General features: G+C 38.0%; 1 protein-coding gene across 22 annotated transcripts in view; it reads right to left on the reverse strand.

Moving 5' to 3' along the window:
- EPB41L3 (erythrocyte membrane protein band 4.1 like 3) overlaps positions 1-13397 on the reverse strand; it is a 237465-nt gene that overhangs the window by 80349 nt on the left and 143719 nt on the right. For all 22 annotated transcript variants that reach the window (XM_087438856.1, XM_087438851.1, XM_087438852.1 and 19 more), the window contains 2 exons: positions 8974-9149; positions 292-489 (listed from right to left, as the gene is read on the reverse strand). In XM_087438856.1, coding sequence (XP_087294982.1) covers positions 292-489; positions 8974-9138 — 363 coding nt within the window. In that variant the 5' untranslated portion in view covers positions 9139-9149. Of the gene's footprint in view, positions 1-291; positions 490-8973; positions 9150-13397 lie in introns of those variants that run through there.

Genomic DNA, 13397 nt, shown 5'->3' on the forward strand with positions numbered 1-13397 from the left:
AGTTCATAGCCAAGATATTTTTAAAAACTTGATTTTTGGAAAGTGTTAGAGATTTTTTTTTTTTTAAAGAAGATCACAGTTTTCTTTTGATTGTAACATTTTGGGGACATTATAAGTATTTTTATTAATCTGATCCCGTTAGAGATTTTGGAAAAAATTTCGTATTTAGAAACCGAGTCTGAGTCATTTTCCAGAGTTCTGAAACAAATAAAGAGGCATCTTGTGCGTTTTATACCAACATGCCCCAGCTCTCAATATCAGGGAAGTAAAAGTTGCAAACTCTTCACTTACCTCCACATCACAGGTATACTCTGATCCATCCAGAAGTACCACTTTGCACTGCATGCTTTTAGGCTTTTTGACGACCTTTAACGGAGATCGAGATAGTTTACTGCTAGATGATTTCTGAGAAAGTTGATCGTCTTCGAATTGCTGATATTCAAGCTGCTTTGCAGCTCCAGCAGCAAACTCCTGCTCCTTGTCGGTGACCTGCGAAGAGCCAATAATGAGCAGTTGTCACTGCAAGACAGGAAATAAAGCTTGCATTGCTTGGGCAATAAGAGAACACCAGAAACAGGCTTTCCTATTTCCTAAAGGATGGAGATGTCTGAATTAGGATATTAGAAATGGATATACATATACAGATATTTATAATGCTAACAGTTTCACCTAAATAACTTTTGCCATCTAAATGTACCAATAGGGTCTATTTCAGTTTGACTCAAGGATTTAATTTAGAAGCACTGAGTTAGCAAATGCCATCAAGACTTCACTAAGCAAAGAAGGATACAAATATACTCCTGACTTTTTAAAAAGGCATTGGATAGTACAGGTCTTTAAAATAAACCATCTGGATTTTATCTAATGTATTCTATTTTCTTCATTCACTAGATCCTTCTACATTCCATGATTGTAACTGTCCCATAAACATACAAGGTATCTTATAGACTTTAAGGCCCAGAAAGCTTTTAAGTATTAATCTTCTTAGTCACTTTACAACTCTTAAAGTATTTGATTTAGTTCTAAATCAGTTCAATGAATCCAGCAGCACTGAAATTCATCACAAAGTAATCCCCTAAGTCTGCTTCCCCTCATTGTAATGAGCCAGTATAAGAACAGATCAAATCTGCGCAAAAGCTTTAATCTGCTTTCAAATCACAACAGTCTCGTGCAGGCTAGACCCAAGACTGCAGAGGACATCCTGCGTAACAATGAAACTCTCCCTTGGGTCAAGCAGCTTGGAAATCTCTCTGTGCACTGCTGTCCAACTACTCTTTTTCACACCTCTCTTCTATCTATTAAATGACCAGCAACGGTATACTGCAAATTCAACTCATGGGCCAGACTACCATTTCCACTGGTCTGTCAATACACACTGACAGTTCAAAGAAAGGCACATTCTACAGTTCAGTTTAGAGCCCTTGAATAAGCATGGAATCTCTCTCATGAACACCCCATCATCAAGGTAGCCACAAGCACACAGGCTTGAGAGTCAAGACAGTGCTGACAGCTTATCATTTCAATTTTTCTTTTTTATTAGCCTCTACAATTTTACAACACTCTAATAGAATCAAAAAGTTATTTTCTGGTGTATTTATTTTAGGTATTGATTAGGCATTTTAGGTATTGATTTCTGTGCTTTTACAATGGCATCTTCTATCTTATTTTCCATCCAGAAGATTACTAATATTGTCCTTTCCTCCACTTCCTTGCCCAGAATTCAAGGCAAAGTCTTGAGAAGTTTTTAAGAATAACAAGACACCAATTTGCTGAGTGAAGAAACCAAGAAAAAATTGAGCAACCAACCTCAAATGCCAAAAGAGTTGAGGGAAGGCAAGCCTCAGCTAAAACACGCAAATAAAAGAAAACGTGCTCTGGCAACCCGGTCCAACTTGTTTTGACTGTTAGTCTTTCCACATCAAAGCAATAAAACAGTAAGTGCAAAAAAGTCACCAAACGCATTAATTTTGGCCTTAAGGTAGTTTAAGAAGTTTGGTAACCTTGGAATTTTATATCAGTAACCATAACATATCTTTGCTAAGTGTTTTCTAATTTACATATGACTTTTGCACTTTTAATTTACATTTTCATCTCATCACAGGCAAAGTCAACAGAAGCTACATTTCTATTTAAATTTTACCTGGAATCAACTTTTTCTATGGATTAGGGAATACAAAATTTCATTTTTCCTCTACTAAGACAAAATTATGTGTATGAGAATAACCTTACTGGGTTACTCACATGTCAACTCCAGAGGCATCTTAAACTATCACTATTCAAAATGAGGCCTCCTTCCTGGAACACCTGAAACACGAACTCATCATTGAGGCTCTTACACACGTTTTTAAAACAACTTTAACAACTCTTGAAGAGCAGACCAAGTAGCTCAAATGAAAAGTCAATCATGGTCATCCAATTCATTACAATTTTAAAATACCAGTGTGGGAGATCAAGCAAGCAGTGAGAATTTTTTTCTCTTTCTAAATTTAGATTGGCAGGAGAAAATATTTGGGAAACTAGTTTCCTGTGCTTTTAGTGATTCCAGTAAATTTGGTAGAATACTCTTGGTTTTGATCTTGATCCCTTTTCCTCCCAGAGTAGTCTCTGTCTTGTTCTGTGTCCTGAGAACTTGGCTTTGTGACCAGTGAGAATGTTCTCCTTGGTCCCCACCATACGGGAGGTGCATTTACCGGAGTGCACCTTGGTGGCCAGTCGAGTAGACTGGGGTTCCGAACTGTCTTTGTCTGGCTGTGCCAAGTTCTTAGGGGAGTTTGTCATAAAGGGCACAGTCCATAAGGGCTTTTGTCGTCTTAATCTTCGTTGCTTATTAGTGCTGGAAAAATCCCATTCCAGTATCGCCTGCCTGGTGTCACAGATTAGCGGGTCTGTGACTGGAAGCGTCCCACACTATTGTGGGAGACCAGAGACACCGTTTTCACCATACCATCCTCACCGCCTGTGCAACGAAGTCTTTACTTTCTCTGAATATCTTTGGGAGTGAATTCTGTGGATCATGGGGGCGACATCATCTGCGCCCTCACCAGGGACGCCTCTTGCATCCATGGGAAAGATTTATTCTAAGTGTGGAAAGTTACCTCCAGGTCTTTCCTTAAAAAGGCTTATTGGATTGAGTCACTATTGGAATAAATATACAAATGAAGATCCTATTCGTCAATGGCCAGACAACGGATCCTTTGAATTGGAAAAACTTCTAAATTGGGGGGAAAAAAAATGTTTTGAGAGCTCTCACACAATTATTTAATTGGTACCTAAGAATTAAGGCCAGAAAAAGAAGGGAAAAATTTGACTAGCCTTAAGACCTGACTCAGGTTATAATTGAATTGAGAACATGTAAAAGTCTAAGTGTTGATAAGATTATAAAAGTTGGAATGTTTAAGCTAATTTTATATAAAGAGATTACGTCAACTTTGCCTGAGTATGTTTTAAAATGTCTGACTGGGAACGTTTCCCTTGTCCAAAATTATAAGACCAAGACCTACTGATAAAAGTCTCAATGAAAACTATGTTTAGAGGTATAAGAGGTGATGAAATTTACATGAAATTTTGTAGAAAAACTGATGTTATTTCTATTACAGAACTGGTTAACAAAAATAGTAACTTAAATGATGGCTAATTTTATCTGATGTCTTATGAAGTCTTGCAGGCAATCTAAGTAATTATTGGGAACAAGTAACTAAATAGTTGTGAAAAAAATGAATGTTGGGTGAACTTTAAACGATAATTATGTGTTATGGTGGTTACAGCTTCCAAACTCTTTTTGGTGACTTAAAACTTTAGAGTTTTGCTAAATTTTATGATAAAAATTCATTGAGTGTCTAGATGATTTCCAAATAAGATAAGATATTAGACATCGATTGCTAAATGTACATTTGTCTACTTTTGGCTTTTCATTACAGGAAAACTAAAAGGTATTTTGGGTCTATTGGTAAACGTGCTTTATTAAAAGATTGTACTGTAAAGTAACATATTTCTAGAAATTCTGAAGTGTTTATAAATTTATCAAGCCATCAAATGCTACTGTAAAAAAAGTTTATAATTGTTTACTTAGTTTTTACTTACAAATTAAGGTTTCTAAGGGTTAAAATTTCTAATTAGTATATGTGATTGAAGCTACTAAAAATTAAGAAAAATATGTCTGTGTACAAGGAAAGTAAGATGTATAAAGAAGGTACAAAGAATGGAAATATTTTGTTTGGTTGATCAAGAAAGATAAATTTGTCCTCAAGTACTAGGAGGGAAAAGAAAGACATGGGACAAATTCTGAAGGTAAAAAGAAAGTTATAAAAAGTCTGTGGAAGAGGAATTCTGGAAAAAGAGTTTTATGCATGGTCAAGTTGGCTAAGATTAAAATGAATTTAATCAAGTAAATGAGTTTTAATATCAGAAGTGAGCTGGTACAAAATTAAAATTTGGTCTTCTTACTCTTAAAATAATAATTTTTCTTGAACTTTTCATCTGAGAGGTTATAAACAGTTTCTTTACCTCTGAGATGTCTTTGTTTTGTTAAAATAATTTCCCGTGTTCAAAAGACTGAGGTCTCTCTGTTAACGCTTTTTGGACCATTAATGCTCTGTTTGCTTTGACTTTTTATATTTTTGACAAGCTCCCCAAAATTCATATCTTAAATAAAGTCTTTTTTTACCTTTTTTTCTTTGAGAATTTTCAAAAGGCCCTGGAACTTCTCAAAGAAATTTGCTCTCTTCCTATAAGGAGGAAGATACTAAACTTATTAGGCTTATTCAGTATGTTAAACTACATGGGAAGCATTATCAGACAAGTGATGATAAACCTGCTTAGGTGGTATTCTGTGGGTAAATGTTATCGATATAGGTGTTTTAAAATTGTATAACATTACTGAAATTCTGATCTGTCCTGGTTATCAGTCATAATTCTGGTTATTATTATTTTAAAGTATTGTATGTCACAAAATTAACCAAATTTCTTTGTCAACTGCCATTTTGATGTCTTGTTTACAGACTTATTTCTTTGCTCTAATGCTTTTGCAAAATATATGTTTCAACTTCAGAAAAATTCATGGAAAGGATTCTGACAGTTACAATGGAGTACAGGCTTCTGATAAACTTTCTGATCATAAAACTGAACTTGGTGAAAAATTACAGAACTCTGGAGAGACTGATGACTTCATGAAGCTGCTAACAAAAAGATCGGGATGAAAAATGGATTACACAGGACTGAATGAACTGATAAGGATGATTATAATTTTTACGATTTTTCATTTGAAGTATTGCTGAATTTTTAATGTTTTGTTTTTTCAGATTTAAGGAAAACCTTTTTTTCTTTTCTCCTGAGCTAGCTATGACTTATAACAATTTGGTAAATGATACCTTTGTAAGTAAAATTAAAATATTTATCTTTTTCTCTCTACCTGATCCCTCCAGAATTTGGAAACTTTTAGTAAGTGAGTTTTGTTGTTTTCATGGCAATATAGTTATTTGCATAAGTTCAATAAGAATCTGTTCTCCTTATAACAGGACACAATTGGAAACACTGGTTATATTACCAAGGCTGTGACTGGAACATCATATTTGCGATACAACCATATAGACTTGGAGGAATGAAAATTGGACTTTATGGAATAAAGCCACGTGGAAATATTGGCCTGGTACCTTATGTTCCAAGCAACACTTACCAGGATAAGTAAAGAATGTCACTTATCTGGCAGGTACAAGGAACCCTGAAATATTTTGGGGGAACCTTGTAAGAGGAATTAACCCAAATCTGTAGGTACTGCAGGCAATGTCTGATGACAAAATCCTTGGCTTGGCTTTCCTGCCCTCAAGAGGCCGCTGAAGTTCAATCTGAGATTCCTTATAAAAAGTTCCAGCAAAGCAGATTTAAAAGAGCTTATATGATCAATTGCTATTCTTGCTGTACTTATGTAAATAATTGGGCCAACTCTATTGGAACTAGACTTATTTTGCAAACTAGTTAGTTTTAATTTGGCTATCTTTGACAAAAATGAGGGTGATTTTAGAGAGAAAAATTATATTTCAGTAAAAACTATAGTATACATTTGTGGATATTAGATCCTAGTTTTGTTAATTATCTTTTGAGGTTTTTGTTTTATATCTGTTCACTGGACTGGATCCTGATTTCTTCTAGTCTCCTAAAATATCTGGCTACAGATCTCCTAACTAATGTTTTTGATTTTTTCCCATCGTTTTCATTTGAAATCACTGAGAACTGAACTTCCCCTTTATCCTGAAGCCTTACAAACTGAAGTCGATGGACTTGATATAAACTTGAGATATTACCCGATGGCATCATCAGACATTTTAAACTGCAAAAGATACTTCGACGCTGACATCTAAAAATCTTCTTAACTGGCTGTCCTCTGAACTCAGAAACTGCTTTACAACTTGCTCCAACCACTAACCTTGTTTTTCTTTTGTTTACATAGAAATGCTTCTATTAAATACTTGATTGCTTGCTTCCACAATGTAGGTGTAACCTTGAGAGCCCACCTGTATCACCACCTTCTAAAATAAACTTAATTGAACTGATCTATTATCACGACTAAGAAATGCGTTGAGTGAAATGAAACACATCTACCAACTCAGCTTCTGGACTTTTAAGTTTCAAAAGGACTGAAACTTTTAGTTTCAAAGGCGGGACTGTGGGAGATCAAGATTTGGCCACCCTGAAATATATCTCTTTACCTTGATTGTTTTCTCTGAGGGACATTTGACCTCCCCCACTAACTGCCTAAACAATTTGACATAGTAACTTCTTCCTGGAACAGATCTTCTATCTGATGGCTGTAATATAATGTAAAATAGATGTTACAATAGAAAAGGCACCAACAGGCCCATCTTATTGGAAGTTCTGTCTCTCTGGCCACATTCTCTGGATGGCCCTGTGAGGAGCTGCCAGAGAAATATTTACATTTATAAGGGAAATCTCCATTTGTAAAGGTATCTCCCTCTCTGTATTGGGAAGAGTGGAGATGACCCCATTTCTAGAAACTTATCAATGTGGAAAGTGAGGCCTTAAATCTGCATAATAAATTTACCATTGTTTACAGTGCTCTGGTGTAACTGACTCCCCCCACCCCCAACATCCTCCTTTGTCATTGGCTGAACATGGTATTTAAGACGCGAATTTCTGCTATTGTGTTGAGAAACGCAGTGTCCCTGCTTTCTCCCATGTATACATGTTATTAAACTAAATATTATTTTCTCCTGCTAACCTGTCTTGTTAATTATTTGGCCAGCCATAAGAACCTTAAGGGAAGGGGCAGAGGGGGATTCTCCCTCTTCCCCTACACCAGTATCAACCATTTTAGCAAATCCTCTATTTCATGTCATCCTCACAACAGCTCTGGGAGGTGGCTATCATTACTCTCACTTGCACAGGAGGGGAAGGAGGAACAAGGCACAATCTCAACAAACTTTCTCAAGGTCACAAAACGAGTAAACTGGGATTCAAATCCTGCCAAAGCCCATGTTTTAACTATCACTAAATACCAAAATGTGCTTCATTTTACCCCCAACATAACTGGGCTTCTAGTATGAATCAAATAATTTTAGAGTGGAAGACTCTTAGAAAATTATCTTTTCTGATCTTTTCATTTTGTAAAGGAGGAAGCTGAGGCCCAGAGGGCTTGAAGGAGTTCTCTGTGAGGAGGAAAACAGCAAGGGGAGGAGACAGCACTAACTTAGGTCTCTCTGCAGCCAGTCACCTTTCCCTCTAATGGCTTAGTGTCATTTCTTTCCTTTTGTTTCAAACATCTGACTATAGAAGATAAAGTATATTTAATCATGTCCGGGTATAGGAACTCTTCCTTCTCTACAGCTGTCCCCCACTTTCACATTATTTCATTTCAGCATTAAGAGGAAAGAATGAAGAAAAGCCAGTCTAGTAGTTTTAAATTTGTGGAGATTTAAAAATAAACAAAATGCTACCACGCTCACTCCTCCACAGAGAAAAGGTAAAGGAAACCACGACAACAACAGCAGCTCCTTAGTTAACAAGTTGGAATGACAACCCCCAGCTCCCCATCACAAAACATCTTAGATCAGACAGAGTATCTATTTATAGAGCATGAAAATAAACTTCATTCTTAATATTATTTAAAAGCAGAACTTAAAATGCCATGCGAAAATAAATAAAATAATCAGGTTGTAAATATATAGTTTAATGTTATAATGTGTTGTGCCTTCTAGAGAATTTCACTGACATGCTAATTTCATGTCTCTTCTCTCAACATCTTGTAGAATTTCTAGGTTGACACACAGACTTCCCACCTACAAAAGGTCAATCATTTGCAGGGACTCCCTCATTTCCTTACCACAAATGAGTCGGTACTCTAAAACATGTTGATTCCAGGTTTGAAGTTTTAAGTCAAGGAAATGTAAACATGGATTCATTCAAGGTCTAGGTATAAACCATGCTTTATTTTTTGTATGAAAACTTTTAAGAGAAATATTCACATTACACATAACAACTTAAACATGCCTAGGAAATGGTGTTGAAAATATCCGTGTACATACAAGAGGGAGAGAGACCTACCTGAACATCGACTAAAGTGGCTGGCAGCATTAGGGTCAGAGGGACCCCTGGAAAAATAAACATAGCTCTAACCCTGGGTTTGAGTGAAAATCAGGCACATAATTAAAGCTGTCCTATGGTGTCTAGCCCTCCTGCGAGGTTTTCCAGAGGAAATCAGTAGTCCGCAGTTCAGATTTCAGTGAGTTTAAGTGCTTTCATTAAATGAAGGAGTTACCAAGCAAGGTTGTGGAATGCCATTCACTGAAAGCCTTCAAATAGCATCAATTTTCGTCTGCCCGGCACCAGAAGTGGGGAAGCAGACAACCCCTCCTAGCTCCCTCTCCTGCTAAGAGACCCGGGTCGGAGCGGCCGCTGGAGCGGCTCCGTGGTTTTCCGGGCGCGCCCGCAGGCGCAGGGGAGCGCGCCCGCGGCCCGCCTCACCTCCCCCCTCACGGGGGTGCTGTGCGCCGCCGCGGCCGCGAACTGCTCCGGGGCCCGCCGCTGCTCCTCGCCGCCCGGCCCCGGCGCCCCCGCCGCCCCCGCCGCCGCCGGCGCCGCCTCCGCCTCCGGCTTGGCCTCCGAGTCTGAGCCGGATTCAGTCGTCATGGTGGATTGTTCTGCAAGCAGAGAAAGGAAGGACCCATCACTGGTGAGGTTCCTTTCCCTACGCAAGAAAACTAGGATGCTGCACATGAAAGGCTGACGAGAACCACAATAAAAGATGGAGAAATGCCAACAATCACAACACAATCCACTGCACGCACCTCATGGATGACTTGCCAAATTTACCACAAAGACGGGTGCCCAAGAATGGGTCAAAAGTAACATTTAACTGGAAGTAAAAGTTGACTTGTAATGATTACAGGTTTTATTCCTATTAGATTTTTGCCATAGATGAGTGTAAAACGACATTAATGTTATAATAATTACATAACTTAGATACATTTAATTTCATAAAAATGAATTTGCTGCATCCGTTGAAAATATATTCTAATCTCTGGGCAGGATGACCTAATAATGGAAACGGATATTTTTTCTCATTCTCCTTCCCCTTCCTACCTCAGCAGAGGCCCTGCTCTGCCCCTGCGAACCCCTGAATCTATCCATTCTCTCACCAACAAATGCCTTTCCTCTTTGATTTCTCACGACTCTGTTCGCCCCTTTTGAATTCTCTACCACAACCACAACGGAGGCTTCTTCAGTGATGTGGAAGCAGCCCCATACTGGACAGCCCCGCCCCGGCTGGAGGGAAGCCGGCAGCATCACCGCTCTCTCCCTCACAGTTCCTTCTCAGATGCTTCTGCCTGGCTCCCTCCTATTTCCCTTGAGTGCTGACAGCGGAGCCTGCCTGTCTTATATCTCACAAGGAACTCAAACGACAGATCTTAATATATCATAATCTGCTCTTATGTCCTAGAAAAGACCTTCTAAAATATATAACCACCATCTTCTAATAGTTTGCTAGTCAAGACACTTAAGTATTTTGTGCCTCAGCATTGTACCTCAGTTTGCATATCTGCCAAACAAGGGAACTGAACATGATCATACCTAAAGAACTTATTTTCTGCTGTTACTTTTTCCCTACTAATAGACACACCACTGTGCTGAAAGCAGTTTTTCGCTCTAAGCAGCAGGAGAGGTGCTATGCCAGTGACTGTCATGTCATTTTAATATCTTATCTTAATGTGGTAAGTATCTCAAAAACAAATATCTCAGATTGTGTATAACTTCCCTTCCTAATTCTAACTTTATGGTAAAAATATCAGGAGCAAAGGGCTAGTGTAATACTTTAAGCAAATGATACACTCATTAGTATAATATAGAATTATGCAAAATGAAACTCCATAGTAAAATCACCATTTAGTTCCCATCTTCACAATCCACACTGGAGTTAGTTTAATAACTGGAAGAAAAGGGAACATGAACAAATACCAATCTATGTTATAAACTAACTGCTATAGCTGTGCTTTCTGTTTAAGTTTCCTTTTTACAATCACTAGCTATTCTTTCTGTTGAATAAAAGACATATCAACTTGGCATGTGCTCAGTTGCCCACAGTGTATATAAATATCAAGATCAAACACACAATGTCGTGATCCAAATAAAACTAACAAATTTTCTTTTTTCTTCTTACATTACATTTTAGATTTTCAAGCACATCTTGAAAGTAAATATTATACTCCCTTTTGTATCCTTATACTAGAAAGTGTTGAGTCTACATAAAAACTGGTGGAGGAGGAGGAAAGGTGGTAGCATTGTGTAATTTAGAGCCTATAATCAAATTCTATCTTATACAAGGGGGAAGATTAATTTTAATAATCAATGCAATTCAATAAACTTATTGAGTACCAAATATAAGTCAGCACTGCACATGGTTTAGAAACAGAGATAAGTATATTGTAACCCTCCTCCTCATGCCAAGGAGCTCATAGTCTGTGGCAGAAATGGACTCTCCCCAGATTCCATTTTCTCTATCTTACTTTCAGTAACTGAACCTTCAGTTTCAGCTGGTACTCCTCCGCCCAGTTTGAGACCACAATGAGTTGTGGCCAGTGAGACAACAGAGAAAACAGATTCAATGTTTAGGTCATCTTCACAAAGACAAAGCCACTTGCCCTAGATTTTGCTTTCCCGTTGGCTGGAAAATGATGACTGAGGTGGTCGCCGTAGGCCCAGCCACGGAGGCCCCAGGTTCAGGAGGATGCCAAAGCCCCCTCCAGCCTGAGTCCCTGGATGACCTCATGGGGCACAGCCCACCTGCTCTGGCCTGTTACATGAGGCAGAATTCAACTTCTGTCTTGTTTGAATCCCAGCATACTAGTCCACGCCCAATTTAATACACATTCTACAGACTAAAATTCTACCAAAATATAGTCACACTCTAGTGGTTCCCATCTTACTAAAACAAAGTAGCCTTACCCTGATCTCACATCCTCCATCAGCTACTACCATATTTCTCTACTTTCCACTCATAACTTCTCATAAAAATTTTTTGTTGACCCTTACTGTCTTCTACTTCCTCACTTCCTCTTTTTCTGCAACCACTCCAGTCTGACTCCATTGGGGTGCCTGTTGTGGACGATGCAATGGACTATCCACTCTTGTCTGTTCTCGTCTCATCTGACCTTTTAGCAGCCTCAACTCAGGTGATGAGACTTTCCTTATCAACGTGTTTCCCCTCTTGAGATTCAGAACATACCACACACCACACTCTCCTGCTTTTCTCCTAGCTTTGGCTACTCCTTCCCATTCTCTTTTACAGGCTACTCCTTATCCAATCTCTAAATGTGGAAATGTCCTAGGAAACTCAATTCTAGGCCCTCTTCTCTTCTCTCTTTACATTTTCTCCCCAGCTTATGATATCATTCCCAGGGCTTTAAATACTTCCTATAAGCCAATAGCTCACATATTCATATTTCTAGCCCAAACCTCTGTTCTGAGCCTTAAAACTCAACTGCCCAGTTGCCATTCCTCACTGATACCTCACAAGTATCTCTGGATTTTTCTCTCCCAAATCTGTTCCTCTCCTCCCTCATCTTCCTCACCTCAATAAATGGCAATGCTCTTCCTTCAAGCCAGAATTCTAGAAGTCACCCTTGACATCTTCCTTTCTCTTACCTTCCTTACCTAATATACAACAGAGAGTTTTGCAAAATATATAATTTTGCCAATACATATCTAAATATACATAAAAATATTTATTTCCAAAATATATCTTAAATTGGTACTCTGCCACTATGCAAGCTATCATTTCTTTCCTGAACCTTTGATAATCTCCTTTTCCCTGCCTCTATTCTTGCCCATCTCTGTCTATTCTGTCTGATCTTCACAAAACATAAATCTAGTCCAATCACTCACTTTAATAGCTTCCCAATGTGCTTGAATTAAAATCTAAACTCAATTATCAGGGCCTTCAAGCATAAGCCTAGGCCTCAACCCCCCATCCACACCCAGCGGCACTGCCTATCCCTCTAGCCCACTATGATCCAGCCACGTGATCTCCTTTCAGTTTCTAGACCACGTCAAGGTTTTCTGCCTCCAGGTGTTTTAGACACGCTGTCCTCCGCAAGAGCATTTTTTCCTCTGCTCTTCAAGTGGCAGACTCCCCATTCCTCAAGTGTTGCTGAAGAGCCTTTCCCTTTTCACAGTTATTCTAATTGTGCTTTATTGTTTCATTCCTATAATTCATCAAATTTTAAAATTATTCAACCCTTCCTCAACCTCCTTTCCATATACTTAAGGGTGGGAATCATGGGTCTTTATACCCCAATATACCCAGTACCAACACAATACCCAGAACATAGTTAGGTATTTCAATAATTATTTGATGAATGACTAAATAATAAAATCAACCCCATTTATTATCGTATCTATATATTTGAAGGTGTAATAACTCTTTCTTATAGCCTTTAACCACTGTAAGATCTCCCTTAAGTGGATAAACAGTAGGTATTTCTACATTTTCATGGAAAACAGAACTCAGTTAAACTTTCAGAACCGAAATTTCCCTTCAAGGTAGTAGACACTATTGGTCTGTTCACAGTATAATGCTTTTGTCAGTAACCAGAGGGTTTTCCAAAAACACAAGAAGAAAATGTTTAGGTGGTTTAGACAATCTCTATAAAAGAGTAACCGAAAAATCACTAGATCATGAATTTAAAAAGTAAAACATATATGACACTGGAAAAAGCATATTTTAAAAAGATGCTTAATTTTTCCTAGACAAGATAGTTCTTGCATATAAATCATATTATTAAAAAAATTTTGGATACCTTCAATATCTTCTATTTCCTATGAATATCATATTTAGGATTCTGTTATTATTATGTGTTTGAGCAAATAATAGCTATAACTTAATAATTAGA

This window comes from Ceratotherium simum, chromosome 14, assembly GCF_057802395.1.
Source record: "Ceratotherium simum simum isolate JZ-2026a chromosome 14, ASM5780239v1, whole genome shotgun sequence".
Classification (NCBI taxonomy): Eukaryota; Metazoa; Chordata; class Mammalia; order Perissodactyla; family Rhinocerotidae; genus Ceratotherium; species Ceratotherium simum.